This window comes from Sinohyriopsis cumingii, unplaced genomic scaffold, assembly GCF_028554795.1.
Source record: "Sinohyriopsis cumingii isolate HCF-2022 unplaced genomic scaffold, ASM2855479v2 utg000913l, whole genome shotgun sequence".
Classification (NCBI taxonomy): domain Eukaryota; kingdom Metazoa; phylum Mollusca; class Bivalvia; order Unionida; family Unionidae; genus Sinohyriopsis; species Sinohyriopsis cumingii.
This window is the reverse complement of record NW_028315943.1, coordinates 3,809,369-3,829,768: the sequence shown is the minus strand read 5'-3', so window position 1 is coordinate 3,829,768 and position 20,400 is coordinate 3,809,369. Positions and strand designations below refer to the sequence as shown.

Genomic DNA, 20,400 nt, shown 5'->3' with positions numbered 1-20,400 from the left:
ATGCTATTTGGGTAGTCATTCAAATTGCTATGCTATTTGGGTAGTCATTCAAATTGCTAAACTCTTTGGTTAGTCATTCAAATTAATATGCTGTTTGGGTAGTCATTCAAATTGCTATGCTATTTAGTTATTCATTCCAATTGCTATGTTATTTGGGTAGTCATTCAGATTGCTATGCTGTTTGGTTAGTCATTCAAATTGCTATGCTATTTGGTTATTAGTTCAATATGATCAGCCCAATGCCTGCATTCTGAATGTTTGGCCTAAAGCAGAAATTAATTTGTAGTACCATAGTGGTGAAGGCAATTTGAATACATGACAGGTACATGACACTATGTGAACAAGATGTTGTGTTGAATGAATATTTAGACATTAGCAAATGTTGAAGTCAGCAGAATTATGACATTAATTATGAAAACTGCATATTGGGGAAGATGTTTGACAATTCAGAAAATGGCACTCTGATGGCACCAGTTATCATGCGCCTATTTTATGTGCCTTTTTTTTGGAAAAAACACAAGATGATAAATCTGTTTACTATTGTATTTCATTATTATTTCATCTGATTTAGATACACATTTTTCCAAACAGTCACTTAACTTTATTGTTGGATGTGATTTAGACAAAGACATTTTTTCCATACATAATGTCATTTCTTGCTGATTTAAAATCTTCAGTTTTAAGAACTGCACTTTATTACCCATTACAAAACTCTATTTCTACAAAAATATCAAAAGTATGTTCTGGCCCAGTATTAAAGATGGGAGTTAGGAATAGGTGACACTATTAACCTTTGAATGATATAAATGATGCCCTGTCAGGACCAAAGTAGAAGTAATAGATACAGCTGTACTTTCTATTGAATATAATGGAGACAGGATCATGTGCTTTGGTTGATCTTGAAATTTTATAGAAAGTTATCTTATGTTCTTTTACTGTTGGGCAGTTGTGATCATTTTATTACACTCATAAATAATGTACTGTGCTGCTTTGGTTGGTTGGTTGGTTGGTTGTTATCTGATATTTAAATGTGAAATACGTTTAATTAAATAATTTTATTTTATGCCCTACCATGATTTAGGTGGAGTATATAGTGTTACTCCTTTCTGTCTGTCCATATTTCTGTATGACACACCTTGGTTAAGGATTATAGTTAGTTTTTTATGGCACTTTGATGGGGTGTAGTTAATAATTGAACAGATTTATAGTGGGTTTCTTTTTCTTCCTGTTCCATGCATAAAGTTATCAATCCTAATTTTAAAATAATAACTGACAAAAATTTTCTAAATCTTATGATTTGAACCTTCATGGTTGTCACATGTACAGTGATTGACCCATCCACATGAATAGATATATGGCCCTTGGCACCTTGCAAATATTTATTTACTTTTTGTTACAAAAATCTTTTCTCAATTTAGGATCATGCAGGCCACATCTGGAAAAGATTGGAAATATTTTTCAAGATGATTTTATTGTGATATGTAACACAACAGAAAGAGAATTCAATCCAGATCTAATCCACCTCCTTGGTCATGTGATCAGATTGGGAATTATGGGTAAGTGTTACATGTTCCATTTGAATTTTTTTAAAGATTAAATATCTTTAACACATACAATATATCATTACATCTTTCTTTGGGACTTGGTGATTGCAGTATTAACAACCAGAAGAAAAACTAAACATTATTTGACATTTAATGTGCTGATAGCTTTGATTGTATTGCAGAAAGAGATTTAAACAATTGCTTATATCAACTCGAACTGTCAACATTTTTTTAGCACACCTAGCAGTAATGCAAAGGGAGGTTATGGTATGGTCTTTCATACATTGTGCATCATCTGTTACACCTGGTAATAAAACAAAGGGAGTTTATGGTATGGTCTTTCATATAGTGTACATCTCCTGTCACACCTGGTAATAAAACAATGGGAGTTTATGGTATGGTCTTTCATACATTGTGCATCATCTGTCATTACAACAAGTAATCTGATTTGAAACTCTTTCAGATTTCTCCTTCAAATACGTTCCCCAATCACATTAATGTTAGGAATATAAGCCTGCTACCGCTCGAATCCAGCCCTACTAAAAGACGAAAATTCGTCTTTTCTGTCTATCTTATATAGACCAAAGGGCAATAACTCTTGCCCCTTACCTCCCCTTGACACCGCCAGGTGTCGCTAGTTTTTAAGCTTCGCTTGTACGGATAACACGTACGTTACACCTCCAAACAATCCAAGCCATCTTAGCGTTAAATTGGACCATCCGAAGTTAAATTTGGATTTGTTGCGTTGGACAATCATTCTTCTACAGGTTGTATACATTATTTTAACAATTGATCTCCTTAATTTTTTCCGACTGGGGAAGGAGCCGGAAGGACAGCTTTAAGCTTTAATGATCCCGCCCGAGATACGATCATTCCTGCGTCAGTGGCACAACCCCGGTTGGCTGTCCACGGGGATTCCTCTGGAGATGCCCAAAGCGGAGATAACGTGGCATGTTTTCAGGGACTGGTGCCATATCAATAACATCGTCCCTTTGAGTGTCTCAATCCCTCAACTGGCCGACTTTTTTTTCTCTGGCTTTTCAAGGAGAAACAGTTGGCCCCAATTACTATCAAAGGCTACCGCTCCATGATATCAGACACATTCCGCCATCATGGTAGAGGTGATATTGGGCATAACAAAGATCTATCAGATCTTTTAGCCAATTTTGATTTCAATTGACCAAAATCCCTCACCCTGTTTCCAAAATGGAATCTGTCCTGGGTTTTAACATGGCTCAATTCAGACAAATTTGAACCTTTAGCCCACACTTCATTAAAGCTACTATCATACAAAACATGTTTCTTGATAGCCTTAGCTTCAGCATGCAGAGTGAGTGAGTTACATGCCCTTTCCAGTGACCCGAACTTTCTTCAGTTCAGATCAGATGGTTCAGTGGTCCTTCTGACGCAACCAGGCTTTGTAGCCAAAAATAGGTTACCATCCATTGGCAATCAAAGAATCGTCATTCGCTCGCTCTCTTCCATAGATAAGTCAAGAGCAGCAATCATGCAAGATCCTGTTCGTGCACTCAAGCATTATTTAAAACGCACAGAGGCATGTCGGGACACACATAAGCGCCTCTTTCTTCCGGTCAAAGCTGGTAAATGGGATATCACCCCTCAAGCCCTTGCTTCATGGCTGAAGTGGGTTATACGCTCAGCGTACTCTGAGGTCTCACAAGATCAGAGTCGCCTCATGAAGATTACGGCTCATGAGATTAGAGCAATCTCGGCAAGCCTGGCATTCGAACACAATATTTCGATCCGAGATATAATAGAAGCTGTTGGCTGGCACGCAGAGTCAACCTTCTCCAGTTTTTATCTCAGAGATCTGGCTTCGCAGAGGCAAACCTTGAATCTGGTAGGTCCGGTGTCGGCAGCCCAGATGACCACCAGACCTATTTAAAACAATCAACACAGCCTATCAGCTTCGCTGGATTCGCCAGTGAAATTTTGTAGGTAAGAAGATTTCAATAACTATCTTCTTAACCATATATAGGGGTCACATATCACGTGACCCTAGGCTGTGTTGCTGATGAAATTAGGAGAACGGGTTATCGTTCAAATGGGGAATCCAGCCATCATTCCCTAGAAGGTACCCGGGGTGGAGGTAGGATGTTCAGCATTCCCTCCTCCTATTACTTATTCTCCTAACGTTAATGTGATCGGGGAACATATTTGAAGGAGAAAGCAAATTTTTAGTAAATTATGTTTCTCCGAGAATACTTAACCGATCACATTACTTAAAAACCCTCCCAACCACCCCGCTATGCGAGCATCCTCGTATAATATATATCGCTCAGCTTAAAACTAGCGACACCTGGCGGTGTCAAGGGGCGGTAAGGGGCAAGAGTTATTGCCCTTTGGTCTATATAAGATAGACCGAAAAGACGAATTTTCATCTTTTAGTAGGGCTGGATTCGAGAGGTAGCAGGCTTATATTCCTAACGTTAATGTGATTGGGTAAGTATTCTCGGAGAAACATAATTTACTAAAAATTTGCTTTCTTCAAATTATGCCAGTGCACCATCACATATGGCCATCATTACTAAAAATTTGAAAAACCTATGAACGACTTCTTCTCAAAATCTCTGGAACAGAATTTACCCAAATTTAACAGAAAGGATCCTGCTGGCCAATCAGACCAAATTTGACAGAAAAAATCTTGGTGGCCTGGACAGGCAGGGCTCCAAATGGTTATGAACAGACCCAGAAATCCATGCTGACTGCACAGATCAACTCCCCTTATAAAGCCCCTTTATAAAGCCAAGTATGTGTATCTTCTTTGAGGATGGACTGTGAACAGTTTCTGAATTATGAATTGGGGTCAAATCATCAGGGTTTGGAAGAGATTAGGGGACAATGCTGTGGTATAAAGACTTGTCCTTTGTATGTGGAGAAATTTGCCTGATAAATATGGTCTTGGAAAGAAGATAAATGACTTTAACATTAATAGACTATGTAGCAACTTTGTGTTCCTAGCATTTCTATCCCATCAACTTTGAAATAGATGTGAATTTTGCATTCACAATCTTACATATGTCTGCTACCTAGTTGAGTCATATCCTGGGCCTGTTTTTTTATCTCACCAATCTTAGCAAATAGACCAACAAAGGTACCACTTAAATTGTGAAAATGGCTTCAGCATCACAAATAATAGGAATATATGATCAAGGTATTGAAAGTCATATAGCTTACAACATACTGCAGTTGATAGACATTTTCCAACGGAACCGTTATCAGTGTCTATTTTCATATCTGCGAAAAGAATCAGATTGTATGATTTTGATGCATTTTCCTGCTTGTTTTCACCTTTGTATTAGAAAATGGTGAAGTATATTATTTATTATTTATATTATTTTTTTACCCTTTCAACCTTGCAGATCCAAAATTTATATCGAAATTACAGAACCGTCTGATAAAAACTGTATCAGCAGGGACAGGAGTCCTACCACATCATATCCAATTATTGAGCCAGATCCTGCAGCCCCTTCAGGAGCCTCTGTCTGAGCTCATTAAGTCAGCTGACACATCACCTGGGAGTCTCAGCGACAACAAAAAGTCACATGACCTTTCACTTAGGAGACAGCTGCTCACAGCCTGTATTGAGTGTTTGCTCCATACACTGACCAGTAAATCTTCAAGACAACTAGCAGTTGAAGACAAAATAATGGACATCCTGCATCAGTTTACAGAGGTAATTGATGAATAGCATACAGTGTTGAAATGGCATTTATGAATAGCATACTATGTTGAAATGGCATTTATGAATAGCATACTGTGTTGAAATGGCATTTATGAATAGCATACTGTGTTGAAATGGCATTTATGAACAGCATATTGTGTTAAAATGGCATTTATGAAGAACATATATTGTAAGATGATACTGGATGCTTTTATTACGACTCTATGGTCATAAGCTAAGTAAGATAAAGAATCAAAACTAACAAGTTTTATAAAACTTAAAAAACTATTTAATTATCCAAGTTAATAAAGAAAGTATAAGAAGAACTTAAAAAAGATGTCACTTACCAAGACGGACATAGTTCAGTGTTGCAATGTTTGTAATTTTACTTAACATATGATTCTAACTAAATGATTAAGTCTTCTTCCTGAGTCAATGAAGACTCATCAGGCTACAGTGGTCTCCTTGAGAGGTCAGTTGAGTCTCAGACTAGGTGCTGTTGTGTTGGAGTAGCTACACAGAAGTCTGACTATGGTGATTTAGTACTGTATATATCAAGTAAGTTATTGCTAGCACAGAGACTGTTGTGTTGGATTAGCTACATAAAAGTCTGAACAGAGGATTAGTAGTATGTAAATAGAGTAAGTTATTGCAAGTTGTCATGGCATAGCTACGCAAAAATCGGTAGAATTAGTAGTACATTATAAAGTCACTTATTGCAAGTTCTCATGGCATAGCTACGCAAAAATCGGTAGAATTAGTAGTACATTATAAAGTCACTTATTGCAAGTTGTCATGGCATAGCTACGCAAAAATCGGTAGAATTAGTAGTACATTATAAAGTCACTTATTGCAAGTTGTCATGGCATAGCTACGCAAAAATCTGTAGAATCAGGAGTACATTATAAAGTCAGTTATTGCAAGGGACTTTTGTGTTGGTATAACTACAACAAGTCGGACTGTGGTGATTTATTAGTACATATATTGAAGTACCTGTGCCCACTGTTCAATTGAGAATGCTTCAGTGGCCTAGTGGTTAGAGCGTCCACCTTGGATGCTGGAGGTCATTGTTTCAAACCCTGGCTGAGTCCTACCAAACACTTATAAAAATGGTACTAACAGCTTGGCGCTCATAATTAAGAGGTTAGTGTTAAGACTGGTGGGCCTGGTCAGGATAATGTAACTTGTTGGGACATCATGCTTCATGTCTGCAGCATGATGCCCCACTGCCAGACATCGCTATAAATTGTCACACTGCAGATATCATAGTGATATGACTGAAAATGTTTTAAAGATATGTTACAAATCCAAATCACCAACACACACAGACACATGTGCACACACACACACACGTGGCACTGTTCAGTTCATCAAAATGTTCTGTTCTCTTTCAGGGCCAGATTACGTAGGGGTCACTGTATTGAGAAATATGATAATATTGGAGCAAACAAAATTAAATCTGTGGTGTTAACAACTGATTGATTCATTCTTTCACTGATCATTGTTCGCACATTTTGCAGGTAATAATTCAGTTATCTTTTTCTTTTCAGGAGGAATTTAAAGATTTTATCACAGCCGATATGGATTTTTGGAGTTCCCGTTGGCCAAAGCTCGTCACATGCAGTTTAAAGTTAGTATAAGAAGTAAAATGCAGAATTAAGATGCATTTTGAAATATTTACTTTAATATTCAGGACATTCACTTAGGACACATTATTACACTGTTGTTGGAAGCCAAGTAACATCTGCAAGCTATCCAAGACACTGACACTGCTTTATTCAAAAAATAAATCTGACAACTTTGTACATCTGATTTGCTTTGTTCCACTGCCCATTTACTCAGATAAGGTCATAATTGACCCATATACATACCATGAAGATTGATTATGACATTGTGGTGATGGTTTAAATATTGAATGAATAAGTCAAATCCATTTTCATAGAAATGCATGATAATTTTTAAAAATTTAGTAAAACAAATTGTGCATTCCAGTCTATCATTTTGGAATGAACTAATTTTATATAGCTGAAACTGAAAGCAGCACTAAATGTACTTTAAAGTGAATCCAGGGTGCATTGATTCATCTGCACACACTTGCATCACATGACCCTGCCTATGTTACTATAGTGATCATCAATGAAACTAGAGTTAATTGTGACCTTGTTTTTTTTTAAGTTGAAGCTCCTTTAGTGTATCTTTGTGACTGCATTTGATTAATGAATATTGGTGGCATTTGCTTCATTACAACTCATTAACATGTCATATTGGGAAAAATCTTTGGAAAGAACCATTTTTCTTCCAGATAACTTAGACAAATTCAGGAGCAATATATATATATATATATATATATATATATATATATATATATATATATATATATAGCATTATAATGGATACCCAGTTTTAAAAAACAGTCGTATAAAGATTCCAGAGTAGATGCTCAGTAGTTTCAAAATGTTGGAGAACATCTTATTTACAAAGAATATTTATTTATTGACAGTCCTGAAATAATCCATTTCTGCAAGATACTGAAAAGTTTTAGGTTTGCTAATCTATGATTCAGTATGTTTGTTTTTCCTATAAAGCTTGAGTTGATTATGTTCTGCATTATAAAAAATTATTTGACTGGCACATATGTATGATGAGATCACAGGAAGATTTGTGTGAAGTGTGTCAAAATATTTGGCATAAGATACAGACTTTTTGACAAAATGTTGTCTGGATGAAAGCATGCCATGTAGAGTATATGGGGATATATCATTGTTGTTTTATATGCATTCTTTTCTAGAATTACTAATGTTCATATTAAAGACCAATACTTCTGACAGGGAGAAAGTAAATGCTTCAGTGCCCAAAGACTCCAGGAAATTTAAATTTTGGCTATGAATAATTAGTGAAATGTGTATCAGATATGTAATATATATATAGGGTGTGTGGGTGTGGATGTACACGCACACACACACACACACACACACACACACACACACATATATATATATATATATATATATATATATATATATATATATATATATATATATATATATTGTTAGCAGTTGAGATAGAAGAATCCAATATATTTACCATTATTATTTTAAAGTATATATAACTTCAGTGCTCACTGATTAGCAGTATAACAAGTTGAATAATTCTTCCTATTGCAAGACTATGTTAAGCCAAACCATAAAGTTATTCAGCAAGTTTCACAAATATTAAGATTTTGTTTATCACATGGAAAAATATATTTAATTGGTAACCATTGTCATCTTGCACTTGCCTCTACAAAACAACATTCTCCTGCTTTTACAAATCATGGTGGGAGTGGGGCATCAATTTCAGGAATTTTGCTTGTTGCAGTCTTGTTTTTATGCTTAAGATCTAATGAAACCTAATTGCACAGTGTTAAATTGAAGCATTGGAGATTGTAACAAGATTTGTTAATTGAATTTTTTTGAAGTTATTGTTTAATATTGTGCATGACATTAGAGTGAAAAAGCTAGATGTATTAATTGACTTGAATTTGCAAGTATTCAATAATAAATTATTTGTGTACATACTTGTAGAAATATGTATGGGGAGCCAAGGATGCTGACATTTCTGAGACAGGTTTCTGGGATAATTTACAGTAACCAGGCTGAGTTTTCCATCACCATGACAACTGTGTTTGATATGATTTTCAGCCACTCACTGTTCCTGCCAGTCATGTTCAGTGAGCAACACTCAGAGGCAAAAGGTACATGCTTTGTAAAGTTCTGCATTATAAGTGGGTGGTGTCTTTTTTCACACCAAGCTCCTCAGACCTTGAGGTTATAACACTTCTAAGCTCGGGTGTATACTCTTTCTTGAGGATGATCGCATATGAAATGTTGGATTTTTTCTTTTGCTGGTCTTTGTTGAATATTTACCTCTAGATGTCATGGTAAGAGTCGTCACGTATAAATTTATCGGAAGAAGTACTCTGTCAAAATTGTTCATAGAATTATAGCACAGGTTGAAGACCATCGACTCCTTTCATCAAATACTCAAAGAAAAGTGTACTTTGGTAGGTACATTTTTTCAGTAGAACACATTTATTGAGATCCGATCAGTCTTATGTAATAGAATGCCTGCACATCTCATTTTACAGCAGATCATAAATTGCAGTTGCCATTATCAGAATCTGTACTTTTATTGAGTTATAATTGTCAGTCATAGAACTGTTATTGTGATTATTCAAATCATATTGACATTTATCCTTTTGGTTATTTAATAAGAGAAGAAAGTTTGCAGCTTAATCATTTTGCATTCAGTTTCTGAGTTCATAAAGCTCTGATACACATCCATAACATATCAAAAAATTCATGTCATTTCAGGCCACAAAATATGTCAATTTTCCGAAAATGGTCATCTTTCCATACTTTGTTTGAAAATAAATATATTATGCAGAGTTATGTAGAAAATGTTTACACAATTATATATAGCTGCATATTTTGTGATTTTTTTAATTTATTGCATGGCTAAAATATTGTTGTACAATTTTATAATAGGGTTGAGTTTGTGATCCAAAGATTATGATGTTAAAAAGGAGGCATATTGTTTTGCTGTTCTTCTTTTATACATCTTAATGTCTGTATGTCATACCATATCCATATTAATATCTGTATGTCATACCATGTCAATCTTAATGTCTGTATGTCATACCATGTCAATCTTAATGTCTGTATGTCATACCATATCCATCTTAATGTCTGTATGTCATACCATATCAATCTTAATGTCTGTATGTCATACCATATCCATCTTAATGTCTGTATGTCATGCCATATCCTTTTTAATTTCTTATGTCATACCATATCCATCTTAATATTTGTATGTCATACCATATCCATCTTAATGTCTGTATGTCATGCCATATCCTTTTTAATTTCTTATGTCATACCATATCCATCTTAATATTTGTATGTCATACCATATCCATCTTAATGTCTGTATGTCATATCATATCCATCTTAATGTCTGTATGTCATACCATATCCATCTTAATGTCTGTATGTCATACCATATCCATCTTAATGTCTGTATGTCATACCATATCCATCTTAATGTTTGTATGTCATACCATATCTATTTTAATGTCTGTATGTCATGCCATATCCATCTTAATGTCTGTATGTCATGCCATATCCATTTTAATGTTTGTATGTTATACCATATCCTTTTTAATGCCTGTATGTCATACCATATCCATTTTAATGTCTGTATGTCATACCATATCCATCTTAATGTTTGTATGTCATACCATATCCATCTTAATGTCTGTATGTCATACCATATCCATCTTAATGTCTGTATGTCATACCATATCCATCTTAATGTCTGTATGTCATGCCATATCCTTTTTAATTTCTTTGTCATACCATATCCATTTTAATGTCTGTATGTCATGCCATATCCATCTTAATGTCTCTATGTCATACTATATCCATTTTAATGTTTGTATGTTATACCATATCCTTTTTAATGCCTGTATGTCATACCATATCCATTTTAATGTCTGTATGTCATACCATATCCATCTTAATGTTTGTATGTCATACCATATCCATCTTAATGTCTGTATGTCATACCATATCCATCTTAATGTCTGTATGTCATACCATATCCATCTTAATGTCTGTATGTCATACCATATCCATTTTAATGTCTATATGTCATGCCATATCCATTTTAATGTCTGTATGTCATGCCATATCCATTTTAATGTCTTTATGTCATACCATATCCATTGTGATGTCTTTATGTCATACCATATCCATTTTAATGTCTGTATGTCATGCCATATCCATTTTAATGTCAGTATGTCATGCCATATCCATCTTAATGTCTGTATGTCATACCATATCCATCTTAATGTCTGTATGTCATACCATATCCATCTTAATGTCTGCATGCCATACCATATCCATCTTAATGTCTGCATGTCATACCATATCCACTTTAATGTCTTTATGTCATACCATATCCATTTTAATGTCTGTATGTCATACCATATCCATTTTAATGTCTGTATGTCTTACCATATCCATTGTAATGTCTATATGTCATACCATATCCATTTTATCACCCGTCTTAAAAAAATTATCACCACAACTTTTAAACATTTTATCATGGTTATTAGTGGATGACTTAATTAGACTTTCAGGTCACACATTTTTAATAATTGGGGGAGGGGGACTTTGATATTGTTTTATGAAAACCCTCATAGCACAGTCAAGCAAAACCCAAGTAAATATTATCTTTGCAGAATCCTTGATAGATTTCTTGCTGTTTCTGGCAGAGAAAGTGCCAGAAAAGTGTGTGTCTAGTCATACTGGAATATTTCTTGGAGCTTATGGGGCCACATTGTCTGCAGTAGGTAAGTACAGTAACTAAAACAGATTATAACTATAACAGTGGAGTTAAGTGCTTGCTGTGCACTTATGATACTAACCTTGTTTCCTGGTATCAGCACATTTATACAGTACTGGGCTTGTTTCCTCTTTGCATAGCTTGTATAAAGTACAGGGCTAATTTAATGGTGCCATTGCAAGTAAATGTAAGTGGTTGACCATTTAAATTTGTTAGTTTTCTTTTGGATCCTTGTTTTTTTTCTAGCCAGAGTCTTCTGTGTGTCACTGGGAGTAAGTTTTCAGTTGCATCAATAAAATAAATTAATTCTTACCTGGCAGTTGAATGTAAATAGAAGTCAATTTTTCAAAGAAAATGTTAGAGGAATTTACTTTTAAATTTAGTAAATGTCCATGTCAGTATTGTATACACTGACATGTTAAATTTTTCAATACACAGTAATGTCAGTACTTTAATTTTTGGCATAAGATAACATTATATTAAAAAAATCAGAGGGATGGCACAATATTTAACATTGCTTTTATGTAGACTTGTCACTTCAGGTACATTTTAGGCTGAGACTGACATGTGTACCTTAGCAACACTATGCCATCATCTAAGGTGTCAAGAGTATGGTGTATATTAATGATAACAGTTATATAACTGACCAATTGTTGTTGGTAACTTGCATAACTCACCCATTGTTATTGGTAACTGTTGTATAACTGACCCATTGTTATTGATAACTGTTGTATAACTGACACACTGTTACTGGTAACTGTTGTACAACTGACCTATTTTTATTGGTAACTGTTGTATTACTCACCTGTTATTATTGATAACTGTTATATAACTGACACATTGTTATTGATAACTGTTGTACAACTGACACATTGTTATTGATAACTGTTGTACAACTGACACATTGTTATTGATAACTGTTATATAACTGACCCATTGTTACTGGTAACTGTTATACAACTGACACATTGTTACTGGTAACTGTTGTACAACTGACACATTGTTATTGATAACTGTTATATAACTGACCCATTGTTACTGATAACTGTTACATAACTGACCCATTGTTACTAGTAACTGTTATACAACTGACACATTGTTACTGGTAACTGTTGTACAACTGACACATTGTTATTGATAACAACTGACACATTGTTATTGATAATTGTTGTACAACTGATACATTGTTACTGGTAACTGTTGTACAACTGACACATTGTTACTGGTAACTGTTGTACAACTGACTGGTTGACTGTGTTTCACCTGCTCATTGATATATGATTCAAGATTTTCTTTTCAAAATGTAAGCATAAATCATAAATAACACCGCTGGGTATTTCATAATAAAATTTTATTCATTTTGTGAGAAAAGCACATAGTTCTAACTCTATGAGTTGTACAGGTTATGTATAAAATTTGTACAGGTGTCAGATTTTTCTGTTGACATTTCTCATGATTGAACAAACAAGTTTACAGGCGATACAACAGGGCTGTACAGGTGTCTGACAATTTAATTGGTCATTGGAATGTGTGGATCACTGAGAAGCCATAGTTGATTGACAGTTGTCATTGTGTCAGTTGTTTGGGCTGAATTTATTTCTTGATTCCTGGGTCTTTGAATTTTTATTGCAATTTGGACTTTAGAAACCTTGGACACATGGGTCCCGGTTTTCTAAGTGAAGTCACAACAGCATGTAAATCAGTGTATATATTATGTGCTTTACTTTGTCAATGCATTTGTATGTTATATCTCACTTATTCTTTGCTCATCTCTGTCTACATCAAGATCTAAATGGTTCTTCATAACTGTTACAATGTGATCAAGACATTTCCTGGACTTTTCATTTTGGAGTAACAGTTGAGTCCCAAGGTAAAAATTGTGTGTCCCAAGCTGAGGGAGTTTTTAGCCCCAGAATTGACATCAACTAAATAATAATTAGAATCGGGAAAGAAGCTCTGACCATGAACTTTATTTAATTGTTGAAGGGCAGATTTTTTGCACATAAAATATGGCTCTCCACATGTTAATTTGATTGGTATGGCATTGTTACAAGTATTTTTGGTGCCTACAATATTAATGCATTTTATATTTTCAGGAAAGTTTGTGACTTTGCAGCAAGAAAATTGCATGCCTTTTGTCGGTATTGAAAATTACCTTGGCTTTAGAAAAACTGAAGTTTTTGAAGATTTTTTTAATATTTTATTTTAGTTCAGTTGGAAATAAAAAATCAACCCAAAATTGAATATGCTAACTTGCCTGAACACTGATTTAGTGGGAAGATAGACGGCCACATATGAATTAACACTTGTTATGTTATTGTCATGCTATGTGTCTGGAAACAATATTTCTGTGATGTAATACTTGTAATTTATTAAAGTTATGTCAGTTCTTTTGAAACTAAAGCGTCATTAAGCGTAAAATTGATGAATACTTTACTCCCACACTTTAAACCTCTTTATAACACAGTTCCTTTTTTAAGGCAAGTATTGTAATGAATGCCATTTCATTAAGTATTAGTCAAATTATTTGTATCATGTACTTCCTCGAGACAATCTCACATTAAGACTATACTCCATGGCTCCTATAAACAGCATTATAATGAGTGAGTACTAATTGTGTACTTCATTATGAGGTGGTCCCACTATAATGTGCCATACGTCTATCGCACTCATGTGCAGCATTAAAATGAATATTGTATATGGTTGCATCAGTATAGAGTCAAGAAGAAAAATTTGGAATGTATTCTGATTCATCATTTTCTATACTAGTACATCACTCCCTCACTGTAAGGCCCTTCATTATAGCATGGTTCCTGTTATAACGCAGAGAGCATTGTATGTAATGGATCCTCTTTCATTAAGTGGTAGTAATATTATATGTGTCATGTACTTCATTATACGACAGTTTCACTGTAACATTCTATGGCTGCAGTGGAAAGCATTATAACACTGGTCAACAGTGAAATCATTACTGACTTGAAAAGGCCCTAATCTGTAGTATTTTGGTGTGCCGAACACGAATATAACCGTGAAAAATTTGTATTGGCTCTCGTTTTGAAGATATTCATATACCTCATTTTCTATGTTTCACTGTGTAAATTTCTCCAGTAGGACTGCAGCAACATCCGGAATAATGATGTAACATTGCATAATACCATCATGCTCACATCATCCACAGTTGATTGCATCATTTTCTGATGCAATGCAATACTAATGCCATGCGGCTGCTGAAGTAAGTTGACGTCAGCAGTGTACTATACATGTGTAGGCTTATTATACTAATGCCAGGCGGCTGCTGAAGCTGACGTAAGCAGTGTACTATATAAAGCCCAATCAGATAGGTTCAGCATTTAAAATATTTTAGACGTTGTGCGAGACAGTTCAAGCTACTGTTACATAAAACTTATTATTTTATCCATTTACGTACAATAAAGAACAGTAATGCCTCGAAAGTGTGTTAATACCGCGGACAATTTTTGCTATATTTGTGGGGAAGTGACATTTGCCAACCAGAAGAAAAGTATCAATTCTCAAGTGAAGAAGGCATATCATCTTTACTTCGGATGCAAGGTTGGTGACCAAGACAAGCCTTGGGCTCCGCATATATGCTGTGCTACATGTACAACACAGCTTTCACAGTGGTTGAATTGCAAAAGGTCATCAATGCCGTTTGCAGTCCCAATGGTGTGGAGAGAGCCAAGCAACCACCTAAATGACTGTTACTTCTGCTTGGTTCCTCCTCTTTCCGGCGGAATAACGAAGCGAAAGAAGTCGAGAATAGTCTACCCAAACATTCCGTCTGCATTGAGACCAGTTCCACATGGTGAGGGACTTCCTATTCCAGAACCTCCAGCAGAATATTCTCTTGATTCATCTGACGAAGACAAAGGTGAGTCGACCTGTTCTTCTCCTGGCCCATCAGCATGCAGTGATCCAGATTTTCACTGTGGTGCATCATCAACCCCACACAGAATAACACAGGAAGAACTAAATGACCTGATTCGTGATTTGGACTTATCAAAGAACAAGGCAGAATTGCTAGGATCAAGACTCCAACAATGGAATCTTCTAGAAGAAGATGTCACAATTACTGCATATCGAAAGCGCCACCAGCAATTGGAGCCTTTCTTCAGAAAGGAAAGTAATCTGATATTCTGTTCCGATATTGAGGGCCTCATGAATGCTTTAAAAATCACTCATGACCCACAAGAATGGAGACTATTTGTGGACTCTTCGAAACTGAGTCTCAAGGCTGTGCTTTTGCACAATGGAAACATTCTTCCATCTATTCCAGTAGCGTATGCTGTCCACATGAAAGAGACATACGATAACTTAAGGCAGCTACTGAATTCCATTGAGTATAACAAGTACAGCTGGCACCTCTGTGGTGATTTGAAGGTAGTTGCCCTTTTAATGGGACTGCAACAAGGATATACAAAATACATGTGTTTCTTATGCGAGTGGGATAGCCGAGCAAGGGAAATGCACTACATGAGGAAGGAATGGACTCACAGGCAGAATGTAGCCATTGGAGAGAAGAATATCCAACACCCAGCTCTGGTTGAGGCTCAGAAAATCTTGCTACCACCCCTTCACATCAAACTAGGTTTGATGAAGAACTTCGTGAAAGCCATTGACCGGACTTTGCCAGCATTCCGATACCTGCATGAAAAATTCCCTCGACTCAGCGAAGCAAAGATTAAAGAGGGAGTTTTTGTGGGTCCTCAGATTCGAGAGCTTTTCAAAGATGACCGGTTCAACAACTTGCTGGAAGGTGACGCGAAACAAGCATGGAATGCTTTTCGCCTAGTTTCTACAAACTTCCTCGGAAATGTTAGGGCAGAAAACTATAAGGAACTAGTAGAAGACATGTTGATGAAGTATAAGAAACTTGGCTGCAATATGTCTCTAAAGATTCACTTCCTTCATTCCCATTTGGATTTCTTTCCTAGCAACTGTGGCATTGTTAGTGATGAACACGGCGAACGTTTTCATCAAGATATCGCAACAATGGAACAAAGATACCAGGGAAAATGGTCCACTACAATGCTGGCTGACTACTGCTGGACACTCCTCAGAGATGCTCCCGAACAGCTGTACAAGAGACAGGCGAAGAAATCTAAGATGTAGTCAATTACTTGATTTTTTATAGGTAGGCTATTACAGTTGACCTTTTACTATTGGAATGCATTTCGTTATGTAAACATTAATTTCTTGCAGATTACAAAAAAACTAGAGCCAATTTTGCAATTTGACTGTCATATTCGTGTTCAGCACATAAAAATTGATAAGAATTGACTACTTTTATTTCAGTAACATGACTTTTGTAAAAATTTGTTGTCCAGTGTAATAGGTAATGCTGTATCATGTACTTCATTATAAGGTGATCTCACCATTAAGTAGTATAATGTGGCTTACAATGACATTATAATAAGGGAGTACTGTATTGTTTACTTCATTATGAGGCAGTTTACTGTGTGTCATACTTGTACAGTCTTAAAATGAGAGAGTATTCTGACAAGGAAAGTATATAAATGAAAGGAAATAAACAGTAAAAATGCTTGCATTTAATGCACATTTTTTTATATATTTTCAGATCAGAAGCTGTTGAAGCTGCTGTTTATCTATGAATCATATCATGTGAACATGACGGAATATAAGTATGTAAAAGATGGGGGTATACCAAAAATTGGGGTTTTCAGAATGACATTCATGATTTTACACAATATGAATTATTTTAGTCAGGATAATGGACAGCAGGACATAGATAGCATTTTTCCTGCAACAGCGGTGGCAGTACCTTCAATACTGTATAGTTTTCTGTTTTTAAAAATACTATATCTTCCATGCTGAAACTTTAGCTATGATCCTGAAGTGTATACCTCTGCTATGCTTGGATTCCTATCTTGTCCCTGTAAGCAGAAACCTAGGTTGTCATACAACAGATGGATTCCTATCTTGTCCCTGTAAGCAGAAACCTAGGTTGTCGTACAACTGATGGATTCCTATCTTGTCCCTGTAAGCAGAAACCTAGGTTGTCTTACCCCAGATGGATTCCTATATTGTCCCTGTAAGCAGAAACCTGGGTTGTCATACCACAGATGGATTCCTATATTGTACCTGTAAGCAGAAACCTAGGTTGTCATGCCACAGATGGATTACTATCTTACCTATGTAAGCTGAAAGCTATATTGTCATACCACAGATGGATTTCTATCTTGTACCTGTAAGCAGAAACCTAGGTTGTCATACCACAGATGGATTCCTATCTTGTCCCAGAAAGCAGAAATCTAGGTTGTCATACCACAGATGGATTCCTATCTTGCCCCTGTAAGCAGAAACCTAGGTTGTCGTACCACAGATGGATTCCTATCTTGTCCCTGTAAGCAGAAACCTAGGTTGTCATACCACAGATAGATTCCTATCTTGTCCCTGTAAGCAGAAACCAAGGTTGTCATACCACAGATGGATTCCTATCTTGCTCGTGTAATCAGACAACTTGGTTTTCATACCCCTGATGGATTCCTATTTTACCTATTTGAGCAGAAATCTAGGTTGTCATACCCATGATATGCTTGGATTCCTATGTTGCCCTTGTAAGTAGAAGGCTAGGTTATTACAACACATTTTAGAGATGAGTTCCACTGAATATATATCAAACACTTGATTGCCAAATCTTTGTTTATTGTCTTTAATGCATTTGCATGTAGTGAGGTATTATCATTATTCATGGTGACAGCAGCAACAGCATGAAAAAATTCAAATTTTGTGTTCAGATAATTTTGACAGTCATACAACATGCCATATGAAGCTTTTCCATAAGCCTGTGATATAACATATCACATGAGCCATCGAGAAGTCTGTCATATAACATATCAAATGAGCCATCAAGAAGTCTGTCATATAACATATCATATGAGCCATCAAGAAGTCTGTCATATAACATATCATATGAGCCATCAAGAAGTCTGTCATATAACATATCATATGAGCCATCAAGAAGTCTGTCATATAACATATCATATGAGCCATCAAGAAGTCTGTCATATAACATATCATATGAGCCATCAAGAAGTCTGTCATATAACATATATGAGCCATCGAGAGGTCTGTCATATAACATATCATATGAGCCATTGAGAGGTCTGTTATATAACATATCATATGAGCCATTGAGAAGTCTGTCATATAACATATCATATGAGCCATCGAGAGGTCTGTCATATAACATATCACATGAGCCATCAAGAGGTCTGTCATATAACATTTCACATGAGCCATTGAGTCGTTTATCATATAACATAACACATGAGCCATCAAGAAGTCTAACATATAACATATCACATGAGCCATCGAGAAGTCTGTTATATAACATATCATATGAGCCATTGAGAAGTCTGTCATAACATATCACATGAGCCATCGAGAGGTCTGTCATATAACATATCACATGAGCTATCATCAGGCCTGTCTTATAACACATAACATGGAGTCATCCACAGGCCTCTTCTGTAGCGTATCACATAGAACTATCCATGGGCCTGTTTATATAGCATACCGCATGGAACCATCCACAGGTCTGTCACATAATATACTTCATGGCGCTATTCACAGGTCTATCACAAAACATACCACATGGAGCTATCTAAAGGTTTTTGACGGAACATACCACCTGAGCTATCATATCCACAGGTCTGTACATAACATACCACATGGAGCTATCCATGGGTCTTTCACATAATATACCACATGGAGCTATCCATGGGTCTTTCACATAATATACCACATGGAGCTATCCATGGGTCTTTCACATAATATACCACATGGAGCTATCCATGGGTCTTTCACATAATATACCACATGGAGCTATACACAGATCAATCACACAACATACCACATGAAGCAATGCACAGGCCTGTCACATGGAGCTATCGACAGGCCTGGCATATAACATACCACATGTAAATATCCACATGTCTTTCACATAACATACCACACAGAGCTATCCACAGCCCTGGCATATAACATACCACATAGAGCTATTCACAAACATGTCATACTTTTCCAGAGAATCTGTTTGCCTCACCTGTACTAGCATGGTGAGACTTGGGTGTCACTTTTTCATTGGTACTACAAGTGTCTACAAAACCACAATTTTTGCAGAAAGCTAATTTGCATAGATGTCAGCAACTGTGGGTTAATGTTTTTTGTGGCAACCTTTTTGCAAGTCAGATGTGAGTAGTGGGTGGATGGATAAAGGTAATACACTGGTTCTACAGCAACTGTGGGTTAAGGTTTTTTGTGGCAACCTTTTTGCAAGTCAGATGTGAGTAGTGGGTGGATGGATAAAGGTAATACACTGGTTCTACAAAATATCTCTGTTTCTTTACACATTTTAGGCCTTTTTTATGGGGAGAGAAAGCAATTGAGCATCATATGGTAAAGAGAACACTGGGACCATCACTATGGAAACAGCCCACCATGGAGCAGGTTTTGGAAACCCTGCAGCCAGATATCATGCAGAAGACAATTTTGAAGTTTCCTCTAAGGAGGAAATTACAGGTACTTATATTAATGACATACAACATAATTTGAAAGAGAGTTTTAAAAGACAGCATGTAAATGAAATGAAGGCACTTGAAGAATGCGATACAGGTACTTTTTCAAAGACTTGTAAGATAATGTTAACTTAATGGAAGACCTGAAAAGATACTTCATTCCAATAAAGGTACTGTATATTTCATATTATTACCTGGATGCTGTTTCCAGTGTCATTATTTCCAG

General features: G+C 35.9%; 1 protein-coding gene across 1 annotated transcript in view; it reads left to right on the top strand.

Moving 5' to 3' along the window:
* Nucleotides 1-20,400, top strand: part of LOC149773064 (nucleolar pre-ribosomal-associated protein 1-like) — a 103,496-nt gene that overhangs the window by 66,031 nt on the left and 17,065 nt on the right. The window contains exons 20-26 of the mRNA XM_089946857.1: nt 1,419-1,556; nt 4,928-5,241; nt 6,780-6,859; nt 8,793-8,962; nt 11,513-11,623; nt 17,213-17,276; nt 20,016-20,178. Coding sequence (XP_089802983.1) covers nt 1,419-1,556; nt 4,928-5,241; nt 6,780-6,859; nt 8,793-8,962; nt 11,513-11,623; nt 17,213-17,276; nt 20,016-20,178 — 1,040 coding nt within the window. The remainder of the gene's footprint in view (nt 1-1,418; nt 1,557-4,927; nt 5,242-6,779; nt 6,860-8,792; nt 8,963-11,512; nt 11,624-17,212; nt 17,277-20,015; nt 20,179-20,400) is intronic.